At 39.6% G+C, this 19,468-nt stretch overlaps 1 protein-coding gene across 3 annotated transcripts in view; it reads left to right on the top strand.

The window, feature by feature from the left end:
• Window positions 1-49: 49 nt before the first annotated feature.
• Window positions 50-19,468, top strand: part of RAD50 (RAD50 double strand break repair protein) — a 117,118-nt gene continuing 97,699 nt past the window's right edge. Inside the window, exons 1-2 of one of the 3 annotated variants that reach the window (XM_082455331.1) lie at window positions 50-110; window positions 2,528-2,611. Coding sequence is in view for 2 of the 3 variants with exons in the window: in XM_082455329.1 (XP_082311455.1) it covers window positions 390-518; window positions 2,528-2,611 (213 nt within the window). In the remaining variant the exon portion in view is untranslated. Of the gene's footprint in view, window positions 519-2,527; window positions 2,612-19,468 lie in introns of all 3 variants that reach the window. The other 2 variants (XM_082455329.1, XM_082455330.1) reach the window with 2 other exon arrangements.

Here is a 19,468-nt window from a genome sequence, read left to right as displayed (position 1 = left end):
GCGCGCGCACAGCGGGCCTCTGACTTCCCGGCGTGCCCCGGGCCTGCGGCGTAAAAGCGCGCAAGCCGTAGCGTCCCACGTGACCCGCGGCGCCGCGGAGGCGGGAGTCTGTGAGTGACCAAGGTCGCGGGGTCCTCGGGCTTGTGTTCTGCGTCTCCCGCGGGCAGCCCCGGGCTGGCCCCCACCCCCACTCTCGCCCTCCAGCAGGGAAGAAAGCCGGTGTGGGAGGAACGGTTCCAGCCCGAGCCTTCGCTCTCACCTGGAGCCTCCCGACCCTGGGACGCGCGAGTCCTTACGACCCGCTCTTGCTCTGCTCGGGCCTCACTGCTAAACCTTGGTGTGCCCTGGGCCCTAGACCCCTGCTGTTGAGAAAAGAAACATTTGCAAACATGTCCCGGATCGAAAAGATGAGCATTCTGGGCGTGCGGAGTTTTGGAATAGAGGATAAAGATAAACAAATTATCACATTCTTCAGTCCCCTCACAATTTTGGTTGGACCCAATGGGGCGGGGAAAACGGTAAGTCCTAAGTAGCCGCCTTCAGTTTACGGGTCGCCATGTGTTAGAAATCTGGAGTAAAATATCTGCAGAGTTCGGAACTCTTGATTAGGATGAGAGGAGTCCATATAACTCAGCTCCTGGGGCCCCAGGGTGTACCTGAGTCTCCGGCTGACTTCCCGGCCCAGGGGCGTGGCTTGGTGTGGCCTTCAGGCCACTGCGACCTCAGGAACCGACCAGACTCCTGTGTTCAGTCATGTCCGGTGGACAAGGTTTCCACCAGAATCCTAAGAGACCGGGAGTTACCTCCGTCCGGGTTCAGCGAGCTCACAGTCCCACAGGAAGCCTTTTTGTCTACATTGATGTTTTATCGTTCCTTACGTGGCATAGCATTCACTTCCTGGTAGTCGTCCCCGTACAGGATTTCTTTAAAAGTTATAAAACATGATAAATATGTGACTTTAAGAAGACTGTCTATCCCGACTAAGATAATAAATGATAAGTAAATGACATAATTTTAAAATGAAACATGCGTTGGGGCTTGGTTAAATTGAGACAGTATTTTGTTGTTAGGATGCTCTTACCTAGTCAAAATAAAAGATCGGAGCGCAGCTTATATACTGTGCTCCAGTACTGGAAATATTTAGAAATTTGAGTTGGACCTGGAATGGTATGCAATTATGAAAAAAGTACAGCCAAGAGGCTCTCTGATCTGAAAGGGTGCTTTGAGAAAAAGCAAGGTGATATCATTGTAACAGGGAGAGGAGTAAATGAAGTGAAAATCATAGAAAAAGACATAAGGTTTAGTGTTGAGAGTTGAATGCCAGACTCTTGTCTACTTTTATTTGTTTATGTAGAAATATTATTTATTGAATGCTTTTTATGTACCTAGCATTGTATTAAGTGCTCTACTGGTAGAGAGACTAGTATGTTTAGTGTTTATGAGCCCTAGCTTCTTTAATACAAATTTTTTCCTTCACCATTTATTAGCTGTGTGACTGGGCAAAAGTGACCTAAATGCTCCATGCCTTAGTTTTCTCCTTTGTAACATGGAGGTTAAAAAATAGTTTCTACGTGGGACTTCCCTGGTGGCGCAGTGGTTAAGAATCTGCTTGCCAGTGCAGGGGACACGGGTTTGAGCCCTGACCTGGGAGGATCCCACATGCTGTGGAGCATCTAAGCCTGTGCGCCACAACTACTGAGCCTGCGCTCTGGAGCCCGCGCGCCTAGAGCCGGTGCTCCACAACAAGAGAAGCCACTGCAATGAGAAAACCGCGCACGGCTCCGAAGGGTAGCCCCCACTCACCCCGCACGTGCGCAGCAAAGACCCAACACAGCCAAAAATAAGTAAATGAATAAATAAAAGAATAAATTTATTAAAAAAAATAGTTTCTACAGCCTAGGATTAATGTGAGAATTAAAAGCTTAATGTATGTAAAAGTGGTTAGTACAATACCTGGCACATAGTAAGGTCTTTGTAGATATTAGCCATTTGTTTAGTTTTCGACTTTTAAAAAAATTTTAGCTTTATTGGAGTATAATGACATATAAATTGTAGGCTATTTAAAGTATACATCATGGTGATTTGACACACATGTATATTGTAAAAGGATTCCCCCTATCTAGTTAATTAACATGTATTTATCTTTTTTTGGTGAGAACATTTAAGTTCCACTCTCATTAAATTTCATTTATACAATATAGTGTTATCAACTATGGTGACCATGTTTTACTTTAGCCATTGTTATTAAAAACTTGACTTAGTTTAAAGGGTTTTAATTAGAAATAGAGAAATTTTCCCTCAGATTATTTCAGTATACCTCGTTAAGTATGTAGCTTTTCTATGAACTTACAGCAATTATTCTTTAACACTTAATCATATTTATATGACAGGTTTTATAATGTCAAATTTTATCTGATCATATCTTTTATAGTCTCTGTGGTAATAATATTTTATAATGAGTTAACATTTTATGATTAAATTCTGCAGTTCTCTAATAACTAAATAATATAATTTTCTATTTCTTTAGACCATCATTGAATGTCTAAAATATATTTGTACTGGAGATTTTCCTCCTGGAACCAAAGGAAATACATTCGTTCATGATCCCAAGGTAATGGTGCTAGTAAAACTTTGTACTTTTAAAGTAAAAAAAAAAATTTTTTTTTGTTTTTTTTAATTTTTGGCTGCGTCAGGTCTTAGTTGCGGTGCGCGGGCTTCTCTGTAGTTGTGGCATGCGGGTTTTCTCTCTAGTTGTGGCGCGTGGGCTCTGTAGTTCGCGGCATGCAGGCTCTCTAGTTGAGGTGCCTGGGCTTTGCTGCCCCATGGCATGTGGGATTTTAGTTCCCCGACCAGGGATTGAACCTGGGTCCTCTGCATTGAAAGGCAGATTCTCTACCACTGGACTACCAGGGAAGTCCCTAAAATAAAATTTTTATAATTATGGAAGTGATGATAGCTCATTGTAGAAAATTTGGCAATGGAAAAGTATGAAGAGATATGAAAGTCACCCACATACAGTCTTAGCACCCAGTGATAGCCATTGTTGACATTTTCATGTATTTCTTCTCCTTTACATACAGTCTTATATAGCTGAAGTCGTACTCTAATTTTATATTCTGAGGTGTTTTTCCACCTAACATTATAATAAAGTCCCATGTTATTAAAAAACTGTATTAAATTCTTAATCTGGGTGTTTGATACATGGGTGCTTTTAATCTTTCTACTTTTTTGTGTGTCTGAAGTATTTCCTACGTAAAACATGTAACCTTTTATGAACATTTTTAATAATTGCATCATTTTCTTACATTTAGATTGCTTTTAGTTTTTCTAAAACTAAAACATTAAAGTGTACCATGATGAAAGTCTTGGTGTATGAATCTTTGAATGGTATTTATTTTTTTTAAATAAATTTATTTATTTATTTATTTTTGGCTGTGTTGGGTCTTCGTTGCTGCACATGGACTTTCTCTAGTTGCAGCGAGTGGGGGCTACTCTTCGTTGCGATGTGCCGGCTTCTCACTGTGGTGGCTTCTCTTGTTGTGCAGCATGGGCTCTAGGCGCGCAGGCTTCAGTAGTTGTGGCACGTGGGCTCTAGAGCACAGGCTCAGTAGTTGTGGTGCCTGGGCTTAGTTGCTCCGTGGCATGTGGGATCTTCTCGGACCAAGGCTCGAACCCGTGTCCCCTGCATTGGCAGGCAGATTCTTAACCACTGCGCCACCAGGGAAGTCCTGTGAATTATGGTGTTTAAACTCTTAGTGTGTGTGTGTATAGGACATAGACTTTTCTATACACATTTTAGCCTGTAGGTTTTTCTTTCTTTTTTTTTTTTTTTACTGAAGTATAGTTGATTTACAATATTGTGTTAGTTTCAGGTATACAGCAAAGTGATTCAGTTATATACATATATATTTTTTAAAGATTATTCCATTATAGGTTATTACAAGATATTGAATATTGTTCCCTCTGTTATATAGTAAATCCCTGTTGCTTATCTATTTTATATATAGTAGTATGTATCTGTTAATCCCAAACTCCTAATTTATCCCTCTCCCTGAATAGGTTTTTCTTGTTCATGTATATAGTGGGGTCATGTGCCTCGCTCATTACCCCACCTGCCAAGAGTTTGTTGTGTATTTCCTCCAGGCTTTTTTCTGTGTTTATAAAAACATATCTGTGTGTGTGTATGTAAATACGCTCATGTAAGTATTTTAATACAAATAGAATTTTATTTTACCATTGTATCAGTACACATCAAATATTTATTTAGTGATATACTGTGGATATGTTAAAATATATATACACCTTTGTTTCATTATTTTTAATTACTAAATAGTATTTCATTGAGTTTATATTCTCTAATTTATTTAACTGACCCACTGTTGATAGTCTTTTAAGTTGTTTCCACATTTATGTGACTAAAGATAACTCTGTGATTATGAAAGTAATCTCAGGTGGCCTTGGCCTGCAGTGGCTTGAAGAGGATTTCGGTTCCCTGGCCAGGAATTGAAGTCAGGTTGTGGCAGTGAAAGCGCCAAATACTAGCCACTAGACCACGAGGGCCAGTGGGCAGTGACAAGGCCCTGGTCCGCTGGCTTTGTAGAAATGAATTTCCACAAAGACATGGAAAGTAGTGAAACAAGTAAAGTGTTTATTAGGAAAAAGAGTACATGTGAATAGACTCACACGGGCGGGCTCAGAGAGTTGCACCCTCATGGTAGTTTCAGTCACTTATATGGGACATTTCTTCTGGGTTTCCTCTGGCCAGTCATTTTGCTTTGTCTGGCTCTGAGCCTGTATTTGGTTTAACTCAGGGTCCTCCCCTGTGTGCACACGTGTCTCTTAGCCAAGATGGATTCTAGCGAAGAGGCTTATGGGTAGGTTGACATCACCTACTATGGGGTGGCGCCCCCTCCCTTTTTGGCCCCCAGGAGCCTTTTTGCGCAACTGTAGTCGGGAAGGTCTCCTTGACCTTGAGAATGAGGAACCTGTGGTCTCTTTATCTTTTATCTGGGCAGAGCTCAGCTCCTCCTTGCTCCTTGCTATTCATCTTGGAGTATCTGTCCACAGGGGACAAACTCCAGCTGCTCAGCCTGGGGCCCATCTATCTCCTGCCTCAAATCCCCCCTGTGAGACATGAGCCCCAAGAAATCTTTATTGGGAGGGTGTAGGGCAAAGGTCTGTCTTCCGTAGCTTCTTCAGGCTGGCATGTGGCTCATAGACCCTACCTAGTTGGGGTCACAGAGCTCTCGCCGTCTCATTAAGGGGCCCAGGGTGACTTCTGTTGTTATTCCAGCAGGATCTGTTCCAGGAATGGCCAGAATCTCTGCATCACCGTTGTCTTGGTGTGAAACTATTGTAATCTGGAAGAGACAAACTTAACAAGTAGATTAAAAAGGCAGGGGCCAAAGACCAATAAAAGAACTATTGTAACCAGTGGCCTAAGCAGGAGTAAGAACCAGGTTATGTTTGGTAGCAATTTTGATCCTGGTCCAGATAGAGTCACTGCTTGGGTTACCCTGTCCAAAGGAATGGAGCCATTTGGCGTGGTCATATATATTTTTGATGTCTGCTTCTATTAGCCCAGTGTGATTTGATGTGGGTGTAATACACTCAGTTAGTTGGACAACCTGACATTAATAGACAAAATAGATCTCATTTCTTTTCAGGAGAATAAGCCTGAAACCCATTCTGGACCTGGCGCTTTGGGGAGACTTGTAGCCAGGTAGCTAGTTGTTCAGTTTTATCTAAGTAGGTTGTAACCTTTGATGTGGTATTAACACATAAATAACAGGAGCTATTGGTCATCATGCATGTCTCTTTTTTTGGTTAAAATATGATATAAAGCTATTTCATTGTCTAAGAATAATAATTATAAGAGGAGACCTTTAAATTGTTTATTGTTTTATCTTAAAGTCAATTAAGTCCTCTCGGAGGCTGGATCAAATCAGTCCCTTTTGCCAAGTCAAGCATTTTGCTTTTCAGTTGTCCTTGCTCCTGCATTAGCAGTTTCTCCCTCTTTAGGGGATCATTTATATCAGCATATAAACATGGTCTGGTAGCTCCAGTCTACAAACAGACAAACTCTCCCTTTACTGCAGATCAACCTCTGGCTACTACTTTGTTCCAGTTTATAGCAAAATTCACAAGAGTTGTGTGTACTGATTGTTTTCACTTTATTGCTTCCCCTTTCCTCCTCAGCCTACTCTGTTTAGATTTTTCTCCTTTTTTTCCCCTCACTAAAACTGCTCTTGTAAGGTCACCAGTAATCTCCATACTGCCAGATAAAACGGTTATTTTCTAATTCTCAATAACTTCTTTGCAGATTTGATATAGTTGGTTCCCCCCTTTTTAAAAAACATTGCTCTCTTGGCTTTCATGACACCATAATCTCATACCTCCTTTTTCACTGGCCATACTTTAGTCTCCTTTGATGAGTCTACTTTTGCCTGACTCTTCTTGGGTGATCTCATTCACTCTCACAGCTTTAAGTATTGGTTATGTTGCTCTTGTCTAACACTTGGAAATGAATTGTCTGAGGAGACACACGTGCTGACAAAGCAAGAGACTTTATTGGCAAGGGGCACCTGGGCGGAGAGCAGTAGGGTAAGGGAACCCAGGAGAACTGCTCAGCCGCGTGGCTCAGTCTTGGGTATTATGGTAATGGGGTTAGTTTCCGCGTTGTCTCTGGCCAGTCATTCTAACGCAGTGTCCTTCCTGGTGGCTCACACATCGTTCAGCCAAGATGGATTCCAGCGAGAAGGATTGTGGGAGGTTGGTAGGACATATGGACTGGCGTCTCCTCTCTCCTTTTGACCTTTCCGGAATTCTTCCGGTTGGTGGTAGCTTGTTAGTTCCGCCTTCCTTACCAGGACCTCCTGTTGTAAGATAACTCATGCACGTGATTACTATAGCGCCTGGCCAGGGCGGGCGGTTTCGGTCAGTGGTTCCCCTAACAGTTACATGCTGATGAATCCCAAATTTATATATATAGCCCTAACTTCTTTCCTACACTCTAGATATATATGTCCAGCTGCTTGATTATTTAATGGGCATCTCAAATTTAACATATTCAAAATAGAACTTTTGGTTCCCTGTTCCCCCATCCCTTTCACATTCTCAAGCCTGTTACTACCTTAGTACTCTCCAGTTTAATAAATATCATCATCATCCACATGTTTGCTCACGCAAAAACCTGTGTGCCATCCTTTGAGTGATTCCTTTATCTCATCCTGTTTCTAATTCATAAGCAGTTCTTACCTACTCTTCTAAAATATGTCCAGAATATGTCCCTTCATTCCATCTCTACTCCTTTCCTGGTCCAAGCCACCACCCTTTTCCCTTTGAATTATTCTGGTAGTCTCCAAACTTGTTTTTCCTGCCTCATTCCTTTTTTTTTTTTTTTTTGGCTGTGCCACGTGGCATGTGGGATCTTAGCTGCCCAACCAGGGATCAGACCTGTCCCCCACTGCAGTGGAAGCACAGAGTCTTAACCACTGGACCCCTGGGAAAGTCCCTCCTGCTTCATTCTTTTTTTTTTTTTTTCTTTGATAGTAAGAAGTGGATTTATTTAGAGAGAACCTCCTGCTTCATTCTTGAAGTTCTCTTTTTTACATAGCAACAAATTATCTTTAAATATTTATTCATTCATTCAACAGGGAGTGAGTCACTCAAAATCTGAGGGAAGAATATTCCAGTCAGTGTTAATGCTAAGTGCAAAGTCCTTGAGGTAGGAGAATGTTTGGTGTGTTCAAGGAATCACAGGAAGGAGCAAAATGGTAGGGGAAGACTGGTAGAAAATTAAGTTAGAGTAGTTGAAGGGTCTAGATCTGGTAGGACCTTGGGTTCTAATTTAAATAGGAATCTATTGGAAGATTTTAAGCAAGAAGAGAGCATGATCTGTATTTTAAAGTGATCAGTCTAGCTGCTGAGAGAAGACCGTCTGTAGGTGGCAAGGGTAGAAGGGTGAAGACTAACAAAGGGGATTTTGTGGTAATCCAGGTGAGAAGTATTGGTGGTTAGATTAAGTGGTAATGGTAGAATGTATGAGAAATGCTTGGATTTGGGCTGTATTTTAAAGGTAGAACCAGCAGATTAGCTAATGATTTGAGTAGTGATGTATGAGAAAAATAGAAGCATCAAGCAGAACTCCAAGTTTTTTGACTTGAGCAAGTAGAAAAATAGTGTAATGAGGAAACACTGGAAAAGGAGATTTGGGTGGCTCTAGTTTAAACGTAAATTGGGATGGGAATTCCCTGGTGGTCCATTGGTTGGGACTCGGTGCTTTCACTGCCGGGGGCCCAGGTTCAGTCCCTGGTTGGGGAACTAAGATCCCACAAGCTGCACAGCACAGTCAAAAAGAAAAAGAAAAAAACCCCATGTAAATTGGGGATGTTTGTTAGATATCCAAAGGAGATGTCCAGTAGGTAAGTAGAAGTATGACCGGGGGAGAGGTTTGAGTTAAAGAAAGAAAATTAGGAATCATTGATGCATACAGTTATATATGTATATAGTTAGTCTTAAAGCCTGATGGGATCACATAGGAAGTGAATATAGAGAAGAGATCCAAGACCTAAGCCTAGAGCACATTAGCATTTAGAAATAAGAAAGAGGAGGAGGAGCCAGCAAAAGATGCTGAAAGAACAACTAGTAAAGTAAGGAAAACAGAGAATAGTGTCTTAGAAGACAAAAGAATAAAGTGTTACAAGAAGGAGGAGTCATCAGCTGTGTCAAATATGTCAATAGCTCAAAATAGATAATTAATGAGAACCTACTGTATAGCACAGGGAAATGTACTCAGTGCTCTGTGGTGACCTAAATGGGAAGGAAATCCAAAAAAGAGGGGATATATTTATACATATAGCTGATTCACTTTGCTGTATAGCAGAAACTAACAAACATTGTAAATCAACTATATTCCAGTAAAAATTAAAAAAAGAAATGTCGATAGTTCAAGTAAGAAGCAGGTTTGACTATGGGAAGGCCATTGGTGATCTTGACAAAACCAGTTTTAGTAATCTGAGAAAACAGGAGGTAAGGAAGTGAAACACATAGAATTGTCTTATGAATTTTGCTGTAAGTGGAAAGAGAGATAGGGCAATAGCTGAAAAGGTTTGCAGGATCAAGGAGAGTGTTGGCTGTTGTTCTTGTTTTTCTACATATGTATGTATGTATGTATGTATTTTCTGGATGTTTCCATGTTGATTGATGCTCTAGTATCTCTGCCAATCTCATTCGTCACCCATCCCAAATGCTTTCATATTTCTAGAGCTGTTTTTCTCAGCTATCTGCTTATGTCCTCTCTGTGGTTCTTCTGGCCATGGTGGTTTAGCTCTCTTCACTTACTACCCACTTTTTGGCTGCTCTCATTTCCCAGTTCTGAGCTCCCACCCACACTTGCTCATCAACTCTTCTCTCCTGAGTCACTCGCACCTCCTACTGTGGATGGAGCCATTCCACTTACCTGAATTGCCCACATCCCCTCAGTTTTCCCTATATGCTATGTTCTTCTCATTATTTCAATTCTTCTCACCCTCTTATATCTTCAGCTTCTCTTGTCTTTCCTTTTCCCTGTTTAAATTTGACCCTGAACCTAATATTGTTTACCTTGTGTTAAACAAACGCCTGAATTTTTCTGGTTCTCCTCAATAATTTTTCTTACCTATGTTCAGTTGTTTCTATCTTCTTAGGAACTTTGATTTCCATGTTGCTCCATTTGCCTAACTTCCCACTTTTCTCCTTTACTTCTTTCAATCTTTTGGCCACATCAGTCCTTCCATTCTTCCTCTGATCTAATTTGCATCTCCTCAGTTGACCTGAACCCTCGGAAGCTCATTTCTCTGTTGTCTGCATCTTAACAGTTTTGTTTTGCTTTTGGCTGATACTGTAAATTGTTTGGATCCTTATTTCTTCAGCTGTTCCTTTATCCCATTTTGCTCCCATATGTTGTGTTCCTAAAAGTGGGAGATACTAGAGCATTTATAAACTGATAGGAGTGCCCCGGATAGAAGGGAAAATTGATGCAAGGGAGAAGATAATCACAGAGCAAAATCCTTGAGTAGGCAAGAAGAGATAGGATCCATTGCTCAGCTGAAGGAGTTAACAGGAGTGCACACTGTTTATCTATTGTAAAAGGATGGCAGGCAGAGTATATATGGTAAATTTAGTACTGAGAGAATGAATCAATTCTCTTTTGATTGTTTCTGTATTCTAAGTGGAAAAAAGAAGTGAACTCATTGGCTGAGGGTGGGAGAAGGGGTTGATTGAGGCTAATAGAAGTGTAAAGTAGTTTTTATCTCAGAGTAAATTGATTAGGGAAGTGTTAAAGGGTTACATGACAGTGTTAGGGGGTCACTTGAGGTCTGTGGGTGAAAATTTATAGGGAGATCAGTCATTATGGTTGTGTTTTTTCAGTTTTGTTCAGCTGCTCAATGGCAAGCACTGAGTAAGCTGGAAAGTTGGATTTAATCAAGGTTGGGCATTTGCCTGGTAAATAAAATGAAGGAAGTGAGAAGCAAGGAATTGACTGTATTCTTAATACATTTACTTATTTGATCAATCCCCCATATGTAATGAATCTCCTATCACTGCCCTAGAACTCTAACACTCCATACTGGACCGACTCTACCCCCACGTGCAAGCTCTCTTCACCCTGCTTGGGCAGTAACTCCTCATGCTGGCCCTCTCAAATGGACGTTTTCCCATTTTGCTTATGCTCTGACTTCCCATGCAAGGCCACCTCCCATTTCCCACCCATGGACAGCTTACTTACCTTTCTCAATCCCTAATATTCTTTACCAGGTGGCCTCTTGTAAGGATGCCCTCTCTAATCTGGGATCTGAACTACCCTAGCAGGCTTCCCCCGTCACGTGGATTCCTCCCTCAGTGTTGTCAGGCTCTGAATCCCCACATCATGCCTTCTCCCAGTATGGACATCGGCCTCCTCCTCCTGAGCTTGGTCATCCATACTCACAGATGCCCTTTTTATCCGGCTTGAACTGACACCCTTGGACTTTTGAAACTCTGTGCCAAGCTATCTCCCCATATGGATACCCTTCTTAGCCTGCTCAAGCTCAGCATGCTCTCTGTTGAGCTACCATGTCCCCCCACCTTCAGCCAGCATGGACATGTACCTTCTTCTGCCACATCTAATGGTTTTACAACTAGATTGTTTGGAAAGAGAAGGACTTATTTTATTTTATTTTATTTATTTTTTTATTTTGGATAGATATTGTTCTAAAGTGTTTCTCTGCCCTCATAAATTAGCTCAATCTAAATTACTCTTTTTGAAGTGATTCTTCTTCAGTAAGAGCATCAACAACAATATTGTGCTTGAAATGCTACAAGATACCCCTTCTCTGAATTACATTTACTCTTTTGATACTTGACAGAAAGGTAGATGCCAGGAGAACAAATTTGTGTGTTTGACCTGCTAGTCAGACACATTGTAAACAAATTAACTCATTTTCTGGTACATAGATGGAAAAATCCTTTGTTTAACTACTGTGGACTAAGACCTCAGCAGCTACTTTCCTTGGGATGAAATTGTTGCAGGAAGGGGGGACCCCTTCCAGGCCCGAGAGGAAGGGAAATGAATTGTCTGAGGAGACACACGTGCTGACAAAGCAAGAGACTTTATTGGCAAGGGGCACCCGGGCGGAGAGCAGTAGGGTAAGGGAACCCAGGAGAACTGCTCAGCCGCGTGGCTCGCAGTCTCAGGTTTTTTGGTAGTGGGGTTAGTTTCTTGGTTGTCTCTGGCCAGTCGTTCTGACTCAGTGTCCTTCCTGGTGGCTCACACATCGCTCAGCCAAGATACAGTCCAGTGAGAAGGATTCTAGGAGGTTGGTAGGACATATGGACTGGTGTCTCCTCTCTCCTTTTGACCTTTCCCGAGTTCTTCCAGTAGGTGGTAGCTTGTTTAGTTATGCATTCCTTACCAGGGCCTCCCGTTGTAAGATAACTCATGCAAGTGGTTACTGTGGGGCCTGGCCAGGGTTGGCGGTTTCAGTCAGTGGTTCCCCTAACAAAATGATAGGGTCAAGTCCCTGGGCTCTAAAAGCTGAATATCAATCTCTGGCTACCTCCTCACTGAGATGTCTATATCCTGAATTTCTCCTGGATAACTCTCAGCTTCCTATCTTGCCTCAGTCCAGTCTGTTTACCCTAAAGACAAAATGATTCTTCTAAAAATGCATATCTCTTGCATGCTTTTCCCCTGGATTAAACCTTTCAGTGATTTTCCATTGCTTTAAGTCCAAAACCCTTAACATGTTTCAGAAAGCTTTTAATTACTGAAACCATTTTCTGTCTTTACTTCCCTTTTCCCTACTTTCTGCACCAAACGTTCTGAAATTACTTTAGCCATTCAGTGACTCAGATCTTTTCATCTGTGAACTCTTGCTTATCTCTTTCGGGTCTCAGTTTAAATATTCACTTCCTTTAGAAAACCTTCCCAGAACTCTCCTAAATAGGTTAGATGCCCCTACTTTGTGCTCCCAAAGCAACCTGTACTTCTCTTATGATGATGTTTAACATTCCTTTCTCTACTCTTTGTTTAACCTCTCTGTCTTCCATGCTTCAAAGGAAAAAACTGTCATTTTGGGGCTTCCCTGGTGGCCCAGTGGTTAAGAATCCACCTGCCAATGCAGGGAACATGGGTTCGAGCCCTGGTCCGGGAAGATCCCACATGCCGCAGAGCAACTAAGCCCGTGTGCCACAGCTACTGAGCCTGTGCTCTAGAGCCAGCGAGCCACAACTACTGAGCCTGTGTGCCACAACTACTGAAGCCTGCGTGCCTAGAGCCTGTGCTCTGCAACAAGAGAAGCCACTGCAATGAGAAGCCTGCTCACCATGATGAAGAATAGCCCCCGCTCGCCGCAACTAGAGAAAGCCTGCGCACAGCAACGAAGACCCAATGCAGCCAAAAATAAATAAATCAATTTATTTTTTTAAAAAACCTGTCATTTTTGAACCAAAACAACAAATGAAAGCTACAAAGTACCTAATAAATATTTGTTAAACAATTTGATGAGTTAATATAAAAGTTAAATTTATGCCCAAAAGTCATGAAAAGTCCAACAAAAGTTATTTATGATTTAAAAAAAAGGCTGAATCCAGGGCTTGTGATTTTGGTTGCAATAGAGTAGTGAGTATCATACTTGTGCTCCCAAGATGAACAACTATAAAACTGGAAAAAATATTTGAATCCACTCTTTTCAGGCATTGGGCAACAGATGGTGCAGGGCTGTGATTTTTGAGAAAAGAGAAATATATGCGGTGACTACACATTTATTCTAGTTTTCTACCTAGGGATATTTTGCAAACTTCAGTGCATAGAGTTAGAACCCAACAGAGAACAGGAGTCACTAGGCAGATGAAACAAAGAAAGAAGTTTGGGTTTGCTGAGGTGGTTGTGAATTGTGAGGCAGGGTACAGGGGTGGGGTTTTTGTGCAGAGATGGGGCACCAGGAATCTGTACAAGGAGCCCATGAGTCTTTGGCCAAATACTAAGCTGCATGTGTTCCAGAATGAGATTCAGTGAGGACTAGCAGTGAACAACTACTGGAGTAGAGGAGTGGGATTGTGAACTGAATGGAGATTCTAGAGTTTACACAATGCTGGGAGACATTTGAGTCATGATATGCCAGAGTAGGAGGAGCTTGTGGAACTCCTTAGTATTCTGTTGAGGCCTCAGAAAGGCCATCCTAACAAATCCTAAAACAAGCTTTGACAGAATCAAGCTGAGTAGCCAATAAATTAACTGCCTTCTAGCACAAAACTCAGCACTTTTTAAAGGAAGTCAGGACAATCCAAACTCACATTGTAGCATCTACAATGTCCAGGATATAATAAAAAATCAGTGTGTATATGAAGAAACGAATGTAATCCATAACTGAGAGGAAAAAGTGAATAGAAACATATCCAGAGATGACAAATTTTGGAATTAGCAGACAAGGATTTTAAAAGCTATGACACATAAGTTCAAGAATTTGAAGGAAATTGGCCGTAATGTGGGAAAAGATCCCAACAGAGAAATAAAATTATAAAAAAGACCCAAGAAGCTCAACACATAACAAGCAGCATAAACACACTTATATTGCATATTATACTAAACTTGCTAAAAACCAGAGGTGAATTCTTAAAAGCAGACTGAGGAAAAAGTAACACATTATGCAGAAGGGAAAAATAATGATTTCTGACTTCTCATCAAAAATTTCCAAGCCATGAGATAGTGAGACAGCATCTTTAAAGTGCTGGGGAATAAAAATTAATCTAAAATTCTATATACAACAAAAATATCCTTCAAAAATTGAAGATGAAATGGAGAACATTTTCTGATTGGGAAAAAAAAAAGGTAGAGGTATTAGTTACCAGCAGATCTGTACCATTTAAGAAATGTTAAAGGAGGTTCTTGAGGCTGAGGGGAAGTGATACGAAATTAGTCCTAGAGTAAAGGTTGCTGTAGATGCCCCCTTACAAACCTTAAAAACAAACGTTCAAAAGGACCAGGCCTCTAAGGAATTCCCTGGTGATCCATTGGTTAGGACTCCGCACTTTCACTGCCGAGGGCACGGGTTCAATCCCTGGTCAGGAAACTAAGATACTGTAAGCTGTGCAGCTCGGCCAAATAAAGAAACAATATCCACCATTAAATATTGGACTTCCCCAGAGGTCCAGTGGTTAAAAGACTCTGTGCTTCCACTGCAGGGGGCCCCTGGTTTGATCCCTGGGAGGGGAAGTTCCGCATGCTGCGTGGTGCATCCAAAAAAAAAAAAAAGGATCAAGCCTCAAGAAACTTAGCTGCATGCCTGAACCAAATTCAACACTCATTAAAGGAGTAAAACAAAATTATTCATTCAACAATGTAAAATTCACAATCAGAAGTTACCAGGCATGCAAGGAACCCATATCCAGGTGAAAATGAAATCATAGAAATAGATAAAAAATGAAAGAGATGACAGAATTAGCAGACGATCTTAAATTACAAATCTTGTAAATATGTAGACAGATGGAAAGGAAAACGTGAAGTTTAATGAATGGAATAGAAGATATAACAAAAAGACCTAAATAAAGCAAAAGGAATACCAGTGGGGTTTTTTTTTTTTTTTGATTGAAGTATAGTTGATTTACAATATTGTGTTAGTTTCAGGTGCACAGCATAGTGATTCAGTATTTTTGCAGATTATACTCCGTTATAGGTTTTTACAAGAAAATGGGTAAAGTTCCTTGTGCTATACAGTGTATTCTTGTTGCTTATCTATTTTATATGTAGTAGTTTGTATCTGTTAATCCTATACCTCTGATTTGTCCCTCTCCCCTCCACTTTGGTAACCACAAATTTGTTTTCTGTATCTGTGACTCTGTTTCTGTTTTGCATATACATTCATTTGTATTATTTTTTAGAGGGAATAATGTGTTTTTAAATATAATAATACAGATAGGTTAAAAGTAAAAGGATGGAAAATCCTTTAGTTGGCATACTAAAATATGCCAGCTAATAAAAAGAAAACTGAGTCGGCTATATTAATATCAGACAGTGTACTGCAGAACTAGTAACATTGGCATAAGAAGTGATGTTTTATGATGATAAAGGAGTCAGTTCACCAAGAGGATATAACAACTCTAAATGTAGAGCTTTGATATGGAAGAGGCAAAAAAAAATCTATGGAACTAAAGGAGAAATAGACAAATCTGCAATTATAGTTGGAGATCTCAATACCCCTCTTGGTAAAGAAACAGAAAGAGTAGACAAAATATCAGAAGGACGTGGAAAACTTTAATACAATTAATCAAATTAGCCTAATTGATGTTTATAGGACATTCTACCAGTGAACAGCAGAATACACATTATTTTCAACCACTGTAAAACATTCACAAATATTTTGAACCATAAAACAAGTGAAAACAAATTTTAAAGGATTGAAGTCATACAGAATGTGTTCTCTGACCACAACAGAATTCAACTAGAAATCAATAACAGAAAATCCCCAGATATTTGAAAATTAGGCAGTACATTTCTAAATAACCCATGGATCAAAAAAGGGATCATGAAGGAAATTCAAAAATACTTTAAATAAAAGCATATCATACAAAAAATTTGTGGAATGCAGCTAACTAATGCTTAGAAATTTATAGAATAAAATGTTTATATTAGAAAAGAAAAAATGTCTAGAATTAATTACCTGAGCTTCTATCTTAAGAAACTTGAAAAAGAAGAGCTAATTAAATTCAAAATAAGTAAAGGAGGGAAATTAAAGATAAGAGCAAAAATCAGTGATACAGAATACAGAGACAGAGAAAAACCAGTGAAACCAGAAGATGGTTCTTTTAAAAAAAAGAATCAATAAAATGAATAAGCCTCTAAGCAAAGTGATAAAAAAGCCATAAGTTACCAGTATTAGGAATGAAAGAGGCAACATCACTGTGGATCCTACAGACATTATGTAGGTAATAAGGGAATACTGCTAGCAGGTTTATGCCAATAAATTCAGTAACTTAGATGAAGTGGAAAAATTCCTTTAAGAACATAAGCTACCAAAGCTTACGCAAGAAGAAATATGCCTACTAAAGAAGTTGATTTGTAGTTAAAAACTTAACAAGAACTTCAGGTTGTGATGATTTTACTGATGAGTTGTATAAAACATTTTAGGAGGAAATAGTGTCAGTTCTACATAAACTCTTTCAGAAAAGAGGCAAAGGAACTATGTCCCAACTCATTTTATGAAGGTAGTATTATGTGTTACCAAAAACCAAAGACATTATAAGAAAACTACAGATGGGTAACTCTCATGCATGCAAAAATCAATAACAAAATATTAGCAAATCAAAGTCAGCAATATATAAAGATAATACACCATGATGGAGGTCCAAAAGCCAGTAGATGAGGGACTTCCCTGATGGCACAGTGGTTAAGAATCCACCTGCCAATGCAGAGGACATGGGTTCGAGCCCTGGTCCAGGAAGATCCCATATGCTGCGGAGCAACTAAGCCCACAAGCCACAACTGCTGAGCCCACGTGCCACAACTACTGAAGCCCATGCGCCTAGAGCCCGTGCTCCACAACAAAAGAAGATACTGCAATGAGAAGCCCGTGCACCACAACAAAGAGTAGCCCCCACTGGCCACAACTAGAGAAAGCCTGCGTGCAGCAACAAAGACCCAACGCAGCCAAAAATAAATAAATAAATTTATTTTAAAAAACCCGCAAAAACCAGTAGATGAGGCTGAGAGAGGAGGGCATCCACAAAAACCTGGTTGGGAATTGGAGCCCAAGAGAGGAATGCATGAGTCCATAGTGATATTTAAAAAATGAAAACCAAGGTGGCGGTTGGGGCGGGTGTGAAGGACAAAGCCCTTCCTTATAGTAGAATCTTAACTAATAAATGTAGGAGGAATAATGGAATTAGAAAATTACTCTTTGATAGCTATCACAGTAATCATTCATTTAAGAAACATTAATAGAGATGTTAAAACTAATGGAGGAAAAGCTTGATGAGGTTATGAGATATTTACACAGTCTCAGTGTATCTCTTTCCCAAATATTTATTAACAGCAAAGTAGAAAAAATAATATTCTGCCAGGAATATCTCCTGGTAGATAACCACCTTTACCAGGAGATTGAAGGTAACATCCTCAGTAATGAAATAAATTGAAATCGTGCCCATCCAATAAGATGCAATGTAAGGAACATATCATCACTTCTGTAATATTGCTGCAAAGATGCATAATCTGATTCTAGTCCTGAAGAAATATTAGGCAAATCCAAATTTTGGGAGATATTCTATAAAATAACATTTGGTAATTTTTTAAATTACCAGTCATGAAAGAGAAAATCTGAGGAACTGTTCCAGACTGAAAGAAAGTAAAGAGACATGACAACAATGTGTAATTCTGAACAATGTGTAATACTGTGTGTAATTCTGAACTGGATCCTATTGTTGTAAAGGACATATTGGAAGAATTGGAAAAATTGAATGGGATCTGAGGACCATATGGTAGTAATATATCACTCTCAATTTCCTGATTTTTATGGTTGAAAATGCCCGTGTTTTATAGGAAATATCAGTGTTGGGATATCAGATCAGCAGCTTATTCTCAAGTGGTTTGGGTGAAAAGTCATGGTGTATACTGTATTTCTACTTTTCTGTAAGCTTGTGATTGTTTTTTAAAATATTTTAAAAAACACTTTTGGTACATAAAAGGATAAAATTCATTTATTTGAAAAATCCACATAGCTGATCTCCTAATGATGCTGAATAATGGAGGTAGATAATACAGTTCTAGTAAATCAAACAGTATTCTTTTCCTTCTTATGTATTTTTTTAATTTACTTAAAAAATCTTTTTTACTTTATATTGGAATATAGTTGATTTACAATGTTGTGTTAGTTTCAGGTATACAGCAAGGTGATTCATTTATACATATACATATGTCTATTTTTTTCAGATTTTTTTCCCATGAGTAGAGTTCCCTGTGATGTACAGTAGGTCCTTGTTGATTATCTATTTTATATACAGTACTGTGTATCTGTTAATCCCAACCTCATAATTTATCCCTCCCCCCAACCACCTTTCCCCATTGGTAACTATAAGTTTGTTTTTGAAGTCTGTGAGTCTGTTTCTGTTTTGTAAATAAGGTTTTTTACATTCATGTATAAGTGATATCATATATTTTTCTTTGTCTGATTTACTTCACTTAGTATGATAATCTCTAGGTCCATTCATGTTGCTGCAGATGGCATTATTTTGTTCTTTTTTATGGCTAATATTCCACTGTATATATATATTACCACATCTTCTTTATCCATTCATCTGTGGATGGACATTTACACTGCTTCCATGTCTTGGATATTGTAAATAGTGCTGCTGTAAATTTTTGGGTGCATGTATCCTTTCGAATCATGGTTTTCTCCAGATATATGCCCAAGAGTGGGATTGCTGGATCATATGGTAGCTCTATTTTTAGTTTTTTAAGGAAGCTCCATACTGTTCTTCATAGTGGCTGTACCAATTTACATTCCCACCAGCAGTGTAGGAGGATTTCCTTTTCTACACACCCTCTCCAGCATTTATTGTTTCTAGACTTTTTGATGATGGCCATTCTGACCAGTGTGAGATGATACCTCATTGTAGTTTTGATTTGCATTTCTCTAATAATTAGTGATGATGGGCATCTTTTCATGTGCCTGATGGCCATCTGTATGTCTTTTTTTTTCTATTTTTTTATTTTTCACACACACACACTGTATTTTATTTTTACAAGAGATAAATAGACTGACACCAAGCATTGTACATGGATGACCACAACAAAAGCAACAATGATTGCAATTACCAAACATGAAACACACTCATACTGTGTCATAATATTGACATTCAGTCCAGTAATCCTCCACTGTAACAGCTCCTTTACTTTGCAGTGAAAATTGATTTGTATATTCTTTGCCTCTGAGTCCTTGTGGGATTTTTTTTTTAA

The sequence above is a fragment of the Balaenoptera physalus genome (assembly GCF_965194825.1).
Source record: "Balaenoptera physalus genome assembly, chromosome: 3".
In the NCBI taxonomy this organism is placed as follows: domain Eukaryota; kingdom Metazoa; phylum Chordata; class Mammalia; order Artiodactyla; family Balaenopteridae; genus Balaenoptera; species Balaenoptera physalus.
Note: the sequence above shows the minus strand (reverse complement) of the source record. Positions and strands in the feature narration are given on the sequence as shown.